Source organism: Podarcis filfolensis (assembly GCF_964270895.1).
Source record: "Podarcis filfolensis genome assembly, chromosome: W".
NCBI lineage: Eukaryota > Metazoa > Chordata > Lepidosauria > Squamata > Lacertidae > Podarcis > Podarcis filfolensis.
Genome location: NC_139619.1, coordinates 25,675,166 through 25,693,199, shown reverse-complemented (window position 1 = coordinate 25,693,199; position 18,034 = coordinate 25,675,166). Strand labels below are relative to the sequence as shown.

General features: G+C 45.0%; 1 protein-coding gene across 1 annotated transcript in view; it reads left to right on the top strand.

Annotated features, from left to right (window-relative positions):
• The window catches only part of LOC310753860 (serine/threonine-protein kinase Nek6), an 87,778-nt gene extending 73,099 nt beyond the window's left edge, over positions 1-14,679 (top strand). The window contains exons 4-5 of the mRNA XM_083595230.1: positions 7,811-7,924; positions 14,306-14,679. Coding sequence (XP_083451356.1) covers positions 7,811-7,924; positions 14,306-14,416 — 225 coding nt within the window. The 3' untranslated portion in view covers positions 14,417-14,679. The remainder of the gene's footprint in view (positions 1-7,810; positions 7,925-14,305) is intronic.
• Positions 14,680-18,034: the final 3,355 nt, after the last annotated feature.

Sequence of the window (18,034 nt, the reverse complement as noted above, 5' to 3'; positions counted from 1 at the left end):
CCAGAGATTATGTTTGTCTCAGAAGCAGCATCAGAAGAGGGTTGGCTCCCTCAGAGTGTGTTTTTTCTTTCCCCACATTTTTCACCTTCCATAAATGGTGGCAGTTTGTAATTAAATCAGGCTCTCTAGTCAGGCCTTGATCACATTTATGTCAGCAACCAGGAAGAGTGTTCCTTATTTTTATGTGTATATATTATTATATTAATTCATAATTGCCTGCTTTTCCATGGCTCAGGCCCAAGTCAGTTCAAAGCCAGCCATGGCACTTCCAGCTGTAATCTTGAGGTTTCAGTTCAGCGGAGATAAGCATATCTGCAGATATTGTTCCAAGGAAGCATCTTCGCAAATGTGGCCAGCCCTGAACAAGCTCCGTCCTGCCCTAGCTCAGCTAAGGAACCCTGCCCACTGCTTAGTGGCAGTGGAGGCCACCGAAGATGTCAGTGTCAATACTCTGTTCTCATGCCTCTGCTCTTGCTTTGTGAAAAATAGGAAAAGCAGTGGTGGACTGGGTGGAAGCTTTCTCTGTGCTTTTTGTTTTTGATTATGTGCAGATAAACTGGGGGAATTTTGTCTCCAAGTAGCCTAGAGGCACACATGCCAGCTGGAATTCACTTTAACATTATTTGGGCTGGTGTGTGTGTGTGTGTGTGTGTGTGTGTGTGTGTGTGTGTGTGTGAAGCCAGATAATGCCACTTAAACTTGACATTTACAATCTCACATTGATTTATATTAAATCTTATCAAAATAGTGGGAAGGCTTCACCATCTCCCGAGGATCTGTCATCAAGATAACTTGCAAGGGATAAAAATAAGTTCTCCCTCTCCTATAAATAGCTGCAAGTAATGGCTTTAGCAGTTCTAACAAGATAATCAATTTAAACACAGGGAGCAATTTTTATTTTCTTAGACCAGTTGTAGAGCATGGTGGTCAGTTTGAAACGGGGATCCAGCCATTCCACTACAATTTTTCTAATCCAGATGTCAAAACGAAACCTTCAAATGTGTCTAAGCCACAGACCTCAGCCAGCCACCTTGGCCATTCCAGTCACAGGAGTGAGGAGGGATCTTGCTCAGTGCCTCAGATAGGCTGCCCTTGTCCGTAGATGACAAGAATGGGGAAACAGGGCTGACTAGAACTGCTGGGAGTCTTGCGGTTGTGTTTTCAGATTTGCCACTGCAGCCATCTCTCAGGATACGATCCCCACATAAAGTGGGGCTGGCTGGGGATTTGGTGCAGGCCCCTGTTTGGGCAAAGGGGTTTTGAATAGCTAGTCTGCACTGGAGGGGTTGGAGAGCTGCCTGTGTTCAGTGGGCCTCAGTGGAGTCAATGGCTGACTCCCCATTCCCAACACATCCCTGGGGTGGGTGCCTCCCCCCCCACACACACACATGGAAGGGTGTATTAAGCAGAAGTCAGGCCCGTGACTAAAGCTGTGCTGTTGAGGAAACAAAGTTTTAATATCATGGAAATCCAGTTTGATTTGGGCACCTTTTCTTAATGGATAAATCAAGGGACCTCTGCCTCACTGCCAAATTTCTAAACTGCCCAAATGGATATTGGTAATTTGTCTGTGTTCTCAATATTTTTTATAAAAGTATAAAATGAGTGAGAAGTGCCTTGGAGTAACTTCTCCCTCCTCCTCCTCACTGCATTAAAAACAACAACAACCACAACCACAACAACCTTTGCTGGGAGATTGCTGATCGCCTGCCAAGAGGCAGATTTCTTTAGGTCGCTACCCCCTGTGCATGATAATGAGCAAAAGACTTAACACTTTTCAAATAGACCCTCCCTATTAAAACAGTGGCTCAGAGCTGAGGCTCCGCAAACACAAATAAAAAGAACGGTGGCTTTGCCGATCTGCCGTAGCATGCGGCAAAATGGTTTTTAAAAGATCTTCTAACCAGAGTAGATAATATCCACAATTATCCAATAGTGCTTCATTAGGAGGAGGATTATTTCATTGTGGAGGGGCAGCTTGTGACAGCGTGAGTGCCAGGGAGCCCTTGAATTGCATTATGGATTAATAAGCAGCTGGGGCTCCATGGGGGCCGCATGCTGAGGTGACGCCGCTCTCGCTTGCCGAGCCTCTGTGCCACTCGCTGGCGGCACTCGCTTTGAAGACCAACCTTATTAGAGCCGGATGTAAATGGGGAGCGGGGTGTGTGTGTGTGTTTGGCTCTCTTCCTGGAGATGGAGGCGAATGGGGCTGGCCTCATGCTTCTGCTGAGCGTGTTGTTGGGCCCACGTTGTGTGTGTGCGTGTGTATTTGCTTGCTCCCATGCCTGAAGAAGAAAAGGTAGTGGGGTGCACAGTGGCTTCTTATTGCTGCTTTTGTACTTTCGTGAAGTTGAGCAAATGGCTGAGCTGCTTTTCTGTCCTGCTGAAGTTCAGGTCAACTTCTAGAATTTACATATTTTTTGGGGTTGGGAAAGAGTTTCAAATAGGAAGCAGGATTTGACTGAAGAGACATGGGGCTGTATGTAATGCTAGTCCTACTCAGAGTTGACCTATTGAAGTTGATGAGCATGGTTAACTTGGATTCATTAATTCCAATGGGTTGACTCTTGAGTAGGGCTTAGTTGGATGCAACCCATTATTTGTTTGTTTTGAAAGGCCCTTTCATGCCATTAGCCTTGTTGCTTGACTCTTCTGCGTGTGTTTACAGTCAGCCACACTGCTTGTTTTTAGTGGTTGGGTTTGTGAATGAAAGAAGCAACCCCAGAATTTTTAAAAGCTGCTGAGGGTGAATTAACAAAATATCCAGCTGGATTATCCTCTGCCATATCTGATGTTGTAAGTTATAAATTGCTTTGAATGTATAAGGGCTGCGGGATTGGCTGTCCAGCAGATACTTGCAATGCTGCATTACATTTCTGCCAAGCCTGCATAAAATGTTTCACGTGTGCAAGTGTCTCTTCTGCAACCAAATGGACCAAAAAAGTGACAGGGCTGTTATGTAAGAAGCTGGATCTCTCTGTACAGTAAACAAGGTTATAATTGTCGGAATTCAAGCCTTAGTCAGAGGAATTGGCCACTCTCCAGGTGCCCGGCTTGGATTCCTTGTTGATCTCCCCCGTCTCGGCTCCCGGCAAGACAAGGCTAGATCTCTTTCGGCGATCCTCCTCAAACGTGAGAAGAACACACCATTCCTCCCCCCTCATTCCCAGGGAGGGGAGAGAGACAGACAGAAATGTATTTACATGCCTTTATTTCTGTCTTTCCAGCAGTACAGAGAAAACGTGTCTGCACTCTCTCAACATCAACAGCAGAGAGAGAATAACTCCTCCCATGTACTTCCAGTACAGGGTCATGTGACACTCTGAGCTAACATCCGGTGCTCAGTGCAAAGAATAGACTGTCCCTTTGTTCCCACGGTACAGTCCCAAAACATCAACATCCTGTTTGGCTTTCCAGCCATCTGGAGCACTCAGCTGCAGCATTGCTCCTTTTTCGTAACATCCTCCCCCAAAAGAATCAATGCGTGTTGCGGGAAGCAAAGCGTGATCCAGAGAAGAAAACAAACAGTTGTTATACACATAACACTCCCCTGTTGTTACAGTTCCACCCTTGGAACTCCTCACCACTGGTTTCCCCAGTGTACCTCTCTGGTTTTCTGGCTTCCAAGGAATGAGTGCATCTGCATTACCTTGGCTAGCAACTCTTTGTTGTGTCTTTGTCTCTGACTTAGACACAGCTCCAACCTGTCCTCGGTTGTGTACAACAGCAACACATGCAACAGCTAAGTTAGCAAACTCTTTTGAGTACCTTTTGGGTGGTTCACCCTTTGTAACTCTCTCAGACCTGCGTATGAGGTGCTGATCCTCTCTGCTCACTGGTTCAGTCTCAGGACTCTTAGGAGAACCAGTTCCAATAGTAAACAGTGGTTCATCCTTCACCTGTGAAGGTCTATCCATTGTGTGAGATTTCCTCTCAATGACTGTGACAACTGAGCTCTCTGAGCTATCACTGTCGCTCTCAGTACCACTGTAATCTGTAAAATCATCATCATCATCTGAATCGTCCTCTGTGGGAAATGTGTGTACTATCACTCTCTCCTGTTCAGGAGCACTCTCTAGAAATTTTGTGAGAATCACCTGACCAGATTCAGACAAAATTACTCTGTAGAGACCCTTTTCATATCCCACAAAAATGCCTCTGGCATTCTTTACTCCACCTGGAGCTTCTGTCCTCACATGAGACCCAAAAACCTTGAAATGGGCAACAGAAGGTTTTCTATGGAACAGTTTCTCAAAAGGAGAACTTCCCAACTCTTTTGAAACCTTTCTCAACCACGTATAACAATACGACATTAGCGACTCCGCCCAGAACTCATGTGGCAGATGTGAACTAAGCAATTGCGCATTCATCCCCTTTTGCAATTCTTTGTTCACCTGTACACAGACACCCCTGTTCCACGCTTCTGCTGAAACAGCAACCTTGTGTCTTATCCCTTTCTTCTGCAGGAACTCCTGAAAATCCTGTAAAAGAAAAATTTGCTTCTCATCTGTCAAAAGACAATCAATGTTAGCATCATGCATATTTTTAACCTTGCCACAAAACTCCTGAAACCTTTTCAAGGCTTCCTGTGGCCTCTGTAACACATAAATCCAGACAAAGTTAGAGAAATGATCCACACACACAAGATAAAATCTTGCATTGCCTCTAGATGGTTCTAGAGGACCAATCACATCAGCATACACCCGCTGAAACGCTCTGTCGACCCTGGCCTTCTTCTCGGCGCTCGTTTTGGTCACACCTGCAAGAGAAATCAAGTTAGACTCAGAATTACATTCCATGTAATCACTTTGCTCATAAGTCAACAAATACAGTCCATCTTTCTCTCTGGCAGAAAGATACAACTCTCCATCTTTGAAGATCTTGCAGCTCTCAGCATCATAGGACAGTTTCAGCCCTTTTCGATTACAAACGAGTGTTCAACATCTGGCGTGGTTCCTTTCGCCATCATGGCCTTTGCAGGTTTCACCGAAGACTTGGTATGACCTTTGCCTGCTGCCTCAGGCTTTGCTGAGCGGCCCTTAGCTCCTTTAGGCTGGCGTGGCTTCTTGCAGTTCCGCTGAAGATGCCCAGCCTGTCCACAATTGTAACATCGGACAACGTTCAAAGCTACAGCAGTCTCTCCAGTAGCAACATCAGTGGGGGAATTAGAACTCCGTTCCTCCCTCCCCCTGTCCTTTTCTTGCAGTGCAGCAAGCCGGTCGTGTTCATCCAGAACCACGGCACTCAGGGGAGGTGGACAAGGTAAGCCTCCCCCCTCCTTGGAATCCATTTTTGAATCCAAGTTGGTAGCAGAGGATGGTTCACGATCCATCAACCTCTCACCTCTCATGCTGATTCCCATGGATCAGATAACCACCATCCTCTGCTACCAGTTGTCGGAATTCAAGCCTTAGTCAGAGGAATTGGCCACTCTCCAGGTGCCCGGCTTGGATTCCTTGTTGATCTCCCCCGTCTCGGCTCCCGGCAAGACAAGGCTAGATCTCTTTCGGCGATTCTCCTCAAACGTGAGAAGAACACACCATTCCTCCCCCCTCATTCCCAGGGAGGGGAGAGAGACAGACAGAAATGTATTTACATGCCTTTATTTCTGTCTTTCCAGCAGTACAGAGAAAACGTGTCTGCACTCTCTCAACATCAACAGCAGAGAGAGAATAACTCCTCCCATGTACTTCCAGTACAGGGTCATGTGACACTCTGAGCTAACATCCGGTGCTCAGTGCACAGAATAGACTGTCCCTTTGTTCCCACGGTACAGTCCCAAAACATCAACATCCTGTTTGGCTTTCCAGCCATCTGGAGCACTCAGCTGCAGCATTGCTCCTTTTTCGTAACAATAATTTGCCCTTTGAATGAATCAAACACAAAATGTTTCCATCAGCATGAAGCATGAGTCTTTACCATTGGCAGTAAAGTTTGCACTTGCTCTTCTCAGACCAAACCTGTGGCTCAGAGATACTTACAAAGTCTGCATATGAAGCAATTTGGAGGAAGGTGCACATAGAGGTGGGAAAAATGTTATTTGTAATGTCAGAGCCAGAAAGATGTTATGGGAGGCAGTCATAGTTGATGGCATCTGGCTGAGCATGAGCTACCCTACCAGGATGCTCTGTTGTGAGACGGCAGCCGCAGGACCTTTTCCTGCTTGTCAGAGCCAGTGGTGGTCTCTGTCTCGAGAACAGAGTGGCTGCAGATCCAGCTCTCTGAAGAGGGGACAGCTGCTGGAGGTAAATAGTTTTCACTAGAAAACGACTAGTTGTCCTCCCTGCTTTTTGGATGGCACTGTGGGGTTTTTTTGTTTTTTTTGAAAATAATTTTTATTAACAGGCCAATCAGATCACATTAATTCCAAATCACATCAATTCCAAATTACATAGCCAGGAATTTTTAAATTTTTGTTGGGGGTACCCATATTTCCAGCTTCGAACAGGATCCAAAGATCTCTCTTGCTGCTGCTTTGATGACATAGTTCTGTCCAAATAATAGTCACAGTTCTATTCAATCTTCTCTTTGTTGTTTTCCTCATATATTTCCTCTTTGTTGTTATCATATATTCCTTTCTTTGTGATCTCTGATAGTTTCCACAAGCGGGTTGAAAACAAACATTGTTATATCCTGTGTGGCTTTTACGTTCGTCCAAGAGCCATATCAATATAAACAGACATCATTTCAACACTCCGTACAAAACAATTCCCACAGTCTGTTCTGTTTTCCACAGACCTGCCGCTCTCATAATTGTTTTTCAGGGGGCCCTGCCAGGCCGAACTCACATTCCGATATAGTTACAAGCCATAGTCCTCCTCCCCCTCCTTCTGCGGACAGATCTGCCATAACAGCCTCTTTTTCTAACTGCGTCACAGAGAACCTTCTTTCTTTTCTCGATGTTCCACAAGCCATATCTTTGATTAGTAGTTAATTTCCACACAGTTCTTAATCCTCCTACTTGAAATCAGTAATTTGCAACAATTCTTTCTTAGGAGGGAGGGTTATTGGGTACTCACATAAGACAAAAAAAGAAAAGTCCCCCCCCTTTTCAGTCTCGCTCCGACATACTGATCCTTTGATGAGACGACTTCTTGATTTATTATTGAATCCAGCCCGTCGCTCCACATCACAGAGATCCCTTTAGTTAGCAGTCTTTACTCCCGATCTTCACTTGAAATATGTGCATTTGCTTCTTTTCCAATTATATATTTCGAGCTGATGCAAACCAGTGCGCGATCAGAGACAGCGTCCGGGAGAGCCAGACCCAACCGAGGGCTTCGTGCCTAGTGCCCTCACCCCCTTCTTTCGAATCCGGGGGTGAATTATGGACACAGCAGGCAAGGCAGTGCCCCCATTCCCTTGGGGGGCAAGGGAGGCTGCATACTCCCATATCAGCCTCTTAATTACCTCGTGTGGGTCGGAGAGATGTTATTGTCAGCCATCTTCCAATGCGCCCCCTGGTGGCCCCCCCTTCCGGATGGCGCTGTGGGTTTTGTACTGTTCCTGCTTCATGACCTTGGTTGGTTGAAGGATGGGGAGCTAGTAGGAGGTAAAGGTAGCAATGGCCCATCCCAATGCAATGCTGGGGAGTAGCCAAGGACACCTCAAGAAGTTCATTTGTAATGGTTTAGTCCTTAGAACCTCCTGGAAGAGCCAACCGTTTATTGGCAAGTTTCCAAGTTGTGCTTGTGGAAATGGTCACAACCAACTTGGGTACAACTGCCAAGCAGCAGACCCATGCGAACTTCAGTTGGTTCTCCCTGAACATTTCTCCTGTGTCACTCATTTTCCAATATTTTCTTTCTAGATGGCAGGTCTCCAGAGACCCTTCTATGGTGATAAAATGAACCTGTTTTCGCTCTGCCAAAAGATAGAGCAGTGTGATTACCCCCCTCTTCCAACCGAACATTATTCTGACAAGGTAACTTCAGCTGTACAGTCTCTTGGGCCCTGAATGGAAGGCACACCCTGTTGGTTTCTGTGTGTTGCCACTGTGCAGTGCTTTGGAGTCACAAGACTCTGTTTACATTCCTGGGATTCCATACTGTTGGAAGTCTCACAGAAGACAGGAGATGGATGTGGCGTTACTGGTTTCCTGTTCCTTTGTTTGTTCCAGTTGCTCTCTGCTTTCACAGAGCGAGGATGTATTTCTTTTCTGTCTGCGTAGCCTAGAAAATAAAACCTGGGGATGTAGCTCATACTATCTCGTCCTTCCTCATGCTGCTTTGAAACGCTGCGTAATGGGGAATGTGCCTGGAGCCTTATTAGAGGCTCAGGTCATTAATCACGTCGCAGGCAATTCCAGAGGAGCTCGGAGGAGCTCAGTCAAATGCAGGTTCCGACATCCCCCCCCCACACACACACACAAATGGCAGGGAGCTCAAGATTGGAGCATCTTCTTTTTTTATATAAAATTTTTATTGGTTTTTCAACACTTATTAAAAGACAATACAACACAATACATAAACAAACAAACATATAAACACGTATAATTTCTTAACCTTTTTTCCTTAAACCTTCTTTCAACGACTTCCCCATACCTCCCCTTTCTGCATCCCTGTTTTAAATCTTTCCAGCAACCCCTAATTTCAATTACTTATAACACTTTCTTTAAATCTTTTTTCTCATATCCAATTGTTTGTCACTGCAATTCTATTTTGCATTACCCAAGACATTTTAACACTCATTAATTTTACAACAGTTCTTAAGATAAACTTTAAATTTCTTCCAATCTTCTTCCACCGTCTCTTTCCCTTGGTCACGGATTCTGCCAGTCATCTCAGCCAGTCCCATATAGTCTATCACCTTGGTCTGCCATTCTTCCAGTGTGGGTAGCTCTTGTGTCTTCCAGTACTTTGCTAAGAGTACTCTTGCTGCTGTTGTAGCATACATAAAAAACGTCCTATCTTTCCTTGACACCAATTGGCCTACCATGCCCAGGAGGAAGGCTTCTGGTTTCTTCACGAATGTGCATTTAAGCACTTTTTTCATTTCATTATAAATCATTTCCCAGAAGACCTTGATCCTTGGGCACGTCCACCAAAGGTGGTAGAAAGTACCTTCAGTTTCCTTACATTTCCAACATTTATTATTGGGTGTATGATAGATTTTTGCAAGCTTGACTGGGGTCATGTACCACCTATAGATCATTTTCAATGTTCTCTCTTAAGGCATTACATGCCGTAAACTTTATACCGGTAGTCCATAACTGTTCCCAGTCAGCAAACATAATGTCATGCCCAATGTCTTGTGCCCATTTAATCATAGCTGATTTAACCGTCTCATCCTGTGTATTCCATTTCAACAGCAAGTTATACATTCTTGACAGATTCTTAGTATTGGGTTCCAATAGCTCTGTTTCTAATTTTGACCTCTCCACCTGGAAGCCAATTTTCCTGTCCAATTTGAAAACTTCATTTATCTGGTAATAATGAAGCCAGTCTCTTACTTTGGACTTCAATTTCTCATAACTCTGCTATTTCACTTTTCCCTCCTCATGTTCTATAATTTCCCAATATTTTGGCCATTTGGATTCCATATTAAGTTTTTTCACTTCCTTGGCTTCCATTGGTGACAACCACCTAGGGGTTTTGTTTTCCAACAAGATTGGAGCATCTTCAGGCAACTGCCTTGGCACATCCTCAAAGCCTTTTCAGAAGGGAGAAATGCCTTCCTGCTTACACAGCTGCATATTCAGATACTTTTTCTAATCAGATACCATAAAGCAGCAAGTGAGATGCTCAGGAAAAGCAGAGCAGTGCTGAGGCAGCAGGATGAGCAGCACCTTGATGCCTAAAGCTTGGTTTTCCTTCTCTAGTGCACAGCATCGTGTGACTGGGCTAAAATGTGCTGCAAGTTGCCCCATGGCATCTGCTAAAAACTAGCCTGTCAAATGCTGGACCACTTTAGACCAAGTATAGCCCTCAGGGGATCTCAGCATAAGCTTTGAGCTTTATCATTTGTGAAATGCAGTGTTTTAAGAATGAATGGAAGGAGCACCTCGTGGGAGAGGTTCGTCAACAGTGTTCCTTCCTGCCAGTTTCCCAGAGGCATACCTAGGGTCCCCTGCACCCTTGGCAAGGAGCTGTATTGGCACCCACACACTGAAAAGAATCACTTTACTGCAATAGCCACATTAGAAATTACTACGTTTTATGCAACCCACGTACTTGAAGTGTCCAGTAGGAGGGCAAAAAAATCCACATGCCTTTGTACTGCGGTGCAAGGACGGGAAGCTCCTCTGTTGTTTGATCTGTCGGAGGTTCCGTACGACCGAGCTGTAATGGCTCTCCTCTTCGCCGTTCTTCGGAATCCATCTAGGCTCTCCTCCGACGTTGATTAACGACCTAAGTCTTTGATGAGGCTTAGGCACGCTCCCCCATTACGCAGAGTATCCAAACAGCAGAAGGAGCCTAGAAATGTGCTACATTGCTACGTTTATTCCTAACTACGCAGGAGAGAAAAGAATATGCGACTGCTCTCTCTGTGAGAGAGAAACAACAGGAACAAAGAAACAGGAAACCAGTAACATCAACATCTGTCTCCCGTCTCCAGTGAGACTTCCAGCAGTCTGGAATGTCAATAGAGTCTTGTGACTCCAAAAACTGCACAGTGGCACAACAGAAACCTAACACTCACCACAACAGCAGCAGTGCATCACCACACACATATTCACCATACATTCTGTAGTCAGATAGGTGTTTGTGCGCCTCTGCAGCTTTTAAACAAATATATTAACCCTTTGGAGTTGGAAAGCAAGTGATGAAATCAGGGCAGATGAAAGACCTGCTTGTTGAATGTCCACTCATCAAGCACAGGTGCCAAGTGTGCTTTCAGAAGTCTGCTGCCTCCTGCACACCAATAGCTTCTGTAGTCTTGATTAAAATTTTAAGGAAATGTGAACCTGCTTGTTTGGCAATGGAAGTGGAGGTGGGCATAAATGCCAGAGAAGGGGCACAAGGAACAAGCTCTGAATTTCTCTTTCTCTCTCTCTCTCTCTCTCTCTCTCTCACACACACACACACACACACACACACACACACACTTTATGGGTAGCAAAGTGACCAGTCTTCCAGCAAGTTTTTTTCTCTGAGTGTGTAAAAAGCAGATCACCATGAATGCACTGGGATCTTGTGTATAGGTTGCTGAGAGTTTGATGTGGAGGTGTGGGGTGAAATGAGTTGTGGCAGGCTTTGCACCAGGAGCAGGCAGTCTTGAGCATTCCAAAACAAAAAATTTTTTTCCTTCCAGTAGCACCTTAAAGACCAACTAAGTTAGTTCTTGGTGTGAGCTTTCGTGTGCATGCACACTTCTTCTGAAGAAGTGTGCATGCACACGAAAGCTCACACCAAGAACTAACTTAGTTGGTCTTTAAGGTGCTACTGGAAGGAAAAAAATTTTTTGTTTTGACTATGGCAGACCAACACGGCTACCTATCTGTAACTTGAGCATTCCAATCAGCTTGTTGCAAAATTTGCAGTTATTTGCACTGCTTCTCTTGGCTGCTAAGTCAGGAGTATTGCTTAGCTGGAAGGCTGACCCTTTTGCTAATACAGAAACTGGGAGGAGCTGGGGGCAGAGTGTGCCTGAGCAGGGTTTCCAGTAGGCAAGGAGAGGAGGTTCCAGTGCTGTGTCCTCCTCTTCAGAACAGAAGGAACATCAATATGCACATTGGCCCAGGTCTTGGACAGTGTCCAAGTTGTAGGCTGTGGCATTTTTTGGCACAGAGTTTCCACCCCGGCTGTCATACGCAGCTCCTTGGCTGCCTCTCTGAGGAAACTGGTCATGCACATCTCTTTCCACACTGGAAGGCTTATGCTAAATGACCCTGGCTGCTGGTGGTCCTACTTTGGACAAGTGCCTGCATTTCCTCTCCCCTTCCCGGTGTTAGATTGCTGATGCGCAGGAGTGTTGATGCAGCCATGCCGGCCCCTCCTGGCAACTTTCTGGCTGCTTGAGCACAATTCCTTCTTGCAGACCACTCCTGTGGCCCAGCCAGGTTCATTGTCTTCCCCTTTGCCTTGCTGCTGCTCCAGCTTCTTGGAATCTGCCTTCTGGCAGCAGGAATTAGTGCAAGTTGACAGATATGTTTCCTGTCTTTCCAATTACTGTCGGTTTGCCTCCCTCTGGCAGTGCTAAAGAGAGTGTGCAGTCTAGTGATACAATTCAGCGCAAGGAGGATGGTTGAGAGCTCAAATAAAAGTGGCAGGTCCCAGAGAACTCCGTTCCAGATGGTGCATTTGCATGCAACAGGCCAGCACACTGGGTGAATTGTCGTTGTGTGAAACTGCACCAGTACACACACACACACACACACACACACACACACCCCCCTACACACATTCCTAGCCATGTCAGTAAACATTTAGTCTCTGGAGTACTGAGTTGGCACTCCATAATGATTCAGTCTGTGTGGGCCAGGAAAATGCTTCATGGGGGGAGTCTGTGCTGTGAAGTTGTGGTGCCTTGCTGAAGAAGAGGCAGAGGAGACTGGGAAGTGATATTTGGCGGTGGCTATAGGGTCTTGTCTTTGTGAGGGGCAGTGGTGCAGGTGACCTACCTTTCAGGCGATACGTTGGATGAGCGGAGCAGAACAAGACAAGGCAGCCCTGTCTGGAGTGGCTCCTTAATTCCTGACAAAACTCCTTCCATGCCAGCAGTTTCTCCCTTCCTAGTTACATGAATGGCTTCCTTTGAGGACATGCAGACGGGGGAGGGGGAGGCGCTTGGTTATTCTCTTTCAGTATTGTAGAAAGTCTCATGACTGGTTTGCATTTGACAAAAGTACAGAAGGCATTCTGCAACCATCAGAAACCATCTTCAATTGACCCTCTTCCTGGCTGGAAACCGCCCTTTTTACTCCTGCGTGGATCTCTGTCTGATGCATGGGGCCTGATTGTGGGATGGACTGAGTCTGTTGCTACTGGCAGGATGCGAGAAGTTCAGAGGCTCTCTCTTTCTTTCTTTCTTTCTTTCTTTCTTTCTTTCTTTCTTTCTTTCTTTCTTTCTTTTTCTTTCTTTCTTTCTTTCTCTCTTTCTCTCTCTCTCTCTCTCTCTCTCTCTCTCTCTCTCTCCCTCCCTCCCTCCCTCCCTCCCTCCCTCCCTCTCTTGCCATAGGGTGTCTAAGCTGCTTTCAGGGGCTGTGCAATTAAACGCTCGTCTTTCAAATGCAAAGTGAAAAGGGGTGGGAACTGGAGCTGTTTTCTACACTTCGCTGTCAGGATATCCAGTCTGATTCAACCTTTGCCAACTTGATGCCCTCCAGATGTCTTGAACTGTAACTCTCATCAGTCCCAGCCAGCATAGCCTGGCTCTAAGCTAACAAGCAAAAAGCTTTGATATAGGGAGGAGCGCCTGCAAGAGTGATTCATTCTCCTGTGCTCTACACAGCCTCCACCGCCAGGGACTGGCTCAGTGAGATTATCTGTAGACTTCTCTATCTACCCCGTCCTCTGGTATGCAAGTGAGATGTCTATGTGAGATTCCATTAGGCTGCTTCACCCTCCTGAATAATTACTTCTGCATTGTAATTCATTCTCACTTTCAGGTGGGTTTCACTGCCATAGCTTGGTGCCTTCTAGGACTACAGTTGTCAACATCCCTGGCCATTGGCATTGTTGGTTGGTTGGGATTCCATCAACATCGGGGAGGGGGGGCTGCTCTGAGTTTGGCATATACCCAGCTATTCCAGTTGTACATACAGGAAGGTTAGCTAAATATTCATTAGGTCCTGGCTCGGCTTCCTCTCGAGCCAGAACCTCAACATGCCATTCTCTTCACCACCAAACACAGAATATTAATGAAATGGCAATTATTGCTAATGAGGGCTTTCACATTGACCTCTCCCGGTAGATATATACTTCTTTCATAGGATATTTTCCAATACTGTCAACTACTGCAAAACCTGAATGCCTGAGCCATTTTCTGATGGTATGCCCAGGCCCATTAGAGAGGGAAATGGAGGTGAGGTTGGACTAATAAGTATTGAACAGTGAGTGTGGGAATTTTGAAACCTGCATCTAAAATGTTGGTATCCCCAGTCAAGTGTGCTACTCTCTAACTTGAGCATCTGTGAGTGCGTGTGCATGCATATATTTTGTCTTTAAACTGTCTTAAAATCCATGGAGCTGATCAAGTTCTACTCTAGAACTCAAGGATGTTAGAATACTTTATTCATAGGCTGGCAGTGGAAGGCTTTGGGTGCCTTCAAATGGGAATGGCCCCCTCTTGCACCACCAGGCAGGTGCGCATGGTGATGGGCGGCAGGGTGTGTCTCACGGTCCTCTTGTTTTCCCCCTTGCAGTTGCGAGAGCTGGTCAGCATGTGCATATACCCAGATCCTGACCAGAGACCTGACATTGGTTATGTGCACCAGCTAGCAAAACAGATGCATGTGTGGACCTCCAGCACTTGATCGACATGCTCCCAGAAAAGCCATCCCAGCGTAGTCTTACTTGAACCTTCTGTCTCGGACGAAACCAAGAGGTGCCTCGTCAACTTAAATGGGAGAGTTAGGTCTTCCTAGGAAGACGCTTCATGATTTCTGCTGGCCATTTGCAGGGGCGCTCACAGAGTGGATCCGCTCTAAGTGAAGGCTGTGAGATGCTGCTGCAAGTGTGTTACTTTTTAAAATAACACGTTACAGATATAGATCTCTTAAAAGATCCTTTCTTAAAACTGTTGTGTGTAATCTAGGTTAGGTTATTATAGCAAGGGTTTCTCATTTGTGTATTTGACACACCCCTTGTATCTTAACTAATGTGAAATATTGAAATAATTCCTTTGGTGAAATCACTTTATACTAATGTAAGAATTACAGTAGAAGATAGAAGATAAGGTTGGTAGAAGATAAGGTTGGTACCTTGGTAGAAGATAAGGTTCCTGAAATTACGATCAATGTTGCCAAATTCTGTGTAGCCGCTATTAGGCGCAGGAAACAAGAGCTTTCCAATGCCAATATGCAGGCGAAGGTAAATACTTAATTTTATTTATGCTGTCTAATTTTAAATTGCTGTTATGGCCTAATCTGTATTGAAATTGTCCTTTGTTTTTTCCGGTGTTATGCTTTGCTGACTAGCTGTACGAGTTAATCTGGTCTGTGACCGTTTAATAAAATTTGATTTGAGATTTTGTGTAATTTGTATAACTGCTACTTCTGACTCTTTTGCAAACTGTTAATAGCAAATTCAGTTTTTTGTTTTTCCCCCAATTTTTTTTATTGATTTTCCAATTTTTATAAACACACAAACAAACATAAATCCTAACTATACTTAGTCCACTCTTAGTAACATTGTTAAGTGACTTCCTCATATCCCCCTGGCTGAATTTCAGTATATATAATTGTAACAGTTTTCCAAAACAAGTTTCTCATAAAATTTACTTACTTGCATAACATCTTTCTTTCTTTTCATCTTTACTTTAAACATATTATTCTATAACATCACATGTTTAAATCCTAAACCTATCTGTTATTTGCAAGTATTTCTGTTTAAATTATCTTAGCATATTTAAGTAAATAGTCTTTGCATTTCATCCATTCCTCCTAGTGCTCCTCCTCCTTCTGGTTGCGGACTCTTCCAGTCAGGTCAGCTAGCTCCGAAAAGTCCATCAACTTCATCTGCCATTCCTCCCCTGTTGGCACTTCTTGTGTTTTCCAGTTCTTAGCTAATAAAATTCTAGCTGCAGTTGTGGCATACAAAAACAATCTAACATCTTTTTTTGGGAATTCCAAGCCTGTTATTCCAAGAAGAAAGGCCTCTGGTTTCTTAATAAATGTATATTTCAACATTTTTTTCAATTCATTATAAATCTTCTCCCAGATGTCTTTCACCTTGGGACAGAGGTCCACCACATATGATAAAAGGTACCCTCTTTTTCTTTACATTTCCAGCATAGATTATCACTAATATATCTTTGCTAATTTTACAAGGGTTAAGTACCATCTATACATCATTTTCATAACATTTTCCTTTAACTTAATAATTTCCTTAATAATGTTTTCCTTTAACACCGTGCATGCAGTGAACTTGACCCCTTTCCTCCACAACCTTTCCCAGTCTTCAAACATTATATTATGTCCCACATCTCTTGCCCAATCTATCATCACGGATATAACTTGTTTGTCCTTTTGTATCCCATTCCAACTATAGATTATACATTTTAGACAAATTTTTAACTTTAGAATCCAACAACTCCGTTTCCAACTTAGTTTCTTACGAAGCAAAACCATTTTTCTTATCTAATTTATACAGTTCATTAATCTGATGGTAATGTAATCAATTTATTTTATCTTTAATTTGATCAAATGGTTTTAATTTGAATCCTTCTTTATCTTCCGATAGCAAATCTGAATATCTCAACCATTTGGTTTCCATATTTAACTTTTTCTGGGCCTTTGCCTCCATTGGCGAAAGCCATCTGGGTGTTTTCCTTTCTAAGAGATCTTTGTATTTTATCCAAACATTATATAAGGATTTTCTAATTACATGATTTTTAAAGCCGTTATGGGCCTTTATCTTGTCATACCATAGATATGCATGCCAACCAAACACATTGTCAAATCCCTCCAAATCTAAAACATCCGCATTATCTAGTTGTATTGAAGGAATGGGTTTATACAGCTGTGTTCTTGTTATGCATTCTGCTCAACAGCTCAAGTTAATGCATTTTAGAAATGCTCCCTTGGAGAAAGAAGAAAAGGGGGGTTTGGGGTCCGTTTCAAACTGACTACACAGAAACCCATTCCTTCAGTATCCATTCCTTAACCCAGCAAAGGGCTGCGGCTTCAAAATACTGTATTTTTCGCTCCATAGGACGCACTCCCCCCCTTAAATAGTAAGGGGAAATGTCTGTGCGTCTTATGGAGCGAAGCCAGCAAGAGCCGCTGCTGTCGACAAGCTCTGCGCAGCTCTCCCTTTAAAGCAAGAGCTGCGTAGAGCGTGTCTGCGGCTCTGGCTGGCTTTACAAGGAGGCGGAAAGAGGGACTGCCGTCTGTCCCTCCTTCAGGCTCATTGTAAAGCCAGTAAGAGCCGCGGCTGCTGAGCTGAGCCGGGGAGGAGGGAGGGAAAGGGATTCTGTTGGTCCCTCCCTCCTCCGTGGCTCGCTTTGAAGCAGCAAAGTGGGAGGGGAGCCGCTTACACCTGTGTAAGCAGCTCCTCTCCCACTTTCGTGCTTCAAAGCAACCACGGAGGAGGGAAGGAAGGGGACCCATGGATCCTCCTCGCTGCTCGAGGCTGCAGCAGATTCCCTCCTCCCAGGCTCCCTTTGAAGCAGCAAAGTGGGAGGGGAGCAGCTTACACTCGTGTAAGCAGCTCCTCTCCCACTTTCCTGCTTCAAAGCAACTACGGAGGAGGGAAGAAAGGGGACCCATGGATCCTCTGCTCGAGGCTGCAATGGATTCCTTCCTCCCTGGCTCCCTTTGAAGCAGGAAAGTGGGAGGGGAGCAGCTTACACTCGTGTAAGCAGCTCTTCTCCCACTTTCCTGCTTCAAAGCGGAGGGAATCCCCTCCATGGCTTGCTTTGAAGCAGGGTGCAGGGGTTCAGTGGGGAAAGAGGGCAGGAAATAGATGCCGGGCAGGAAGACTTTGACCACTGGAAAGTCCACCTCAGCCTCCCCAGATTTCCACTGAGACAGCCAGGCATGGGCTGTTTATTTAAAGACGAAAACATGCACACATGTGAAAGAAATCCTCCCAGGTTCCTGGACACAACACACGTGTGATAGTCACACAGGTTACATGGATGGCATTGGCAACTGGAGGAGCAGCATGGTTAAAGAGCAAGTCCTGGTTTCAAGCTTAAGATCAGCTCTTTCGTGGTGGCCTCAAACTATCCTTTGGCTACAAGGGGAATCCCTCCCTCCCTTAATTCAGGATGCTACAGTCTACAGATGCTGTGGCTGGCTGCCCTTTTCCCTGAGCTGTAAAAGCACTTTCAATAGGGTGATGGGAGGTGACACAGTCGTCTTCCAGATGTGCAAAGAACCACCCCCTCGACACTAAACGTGACAGCAAGCCTCACGCCCAGATCTGAA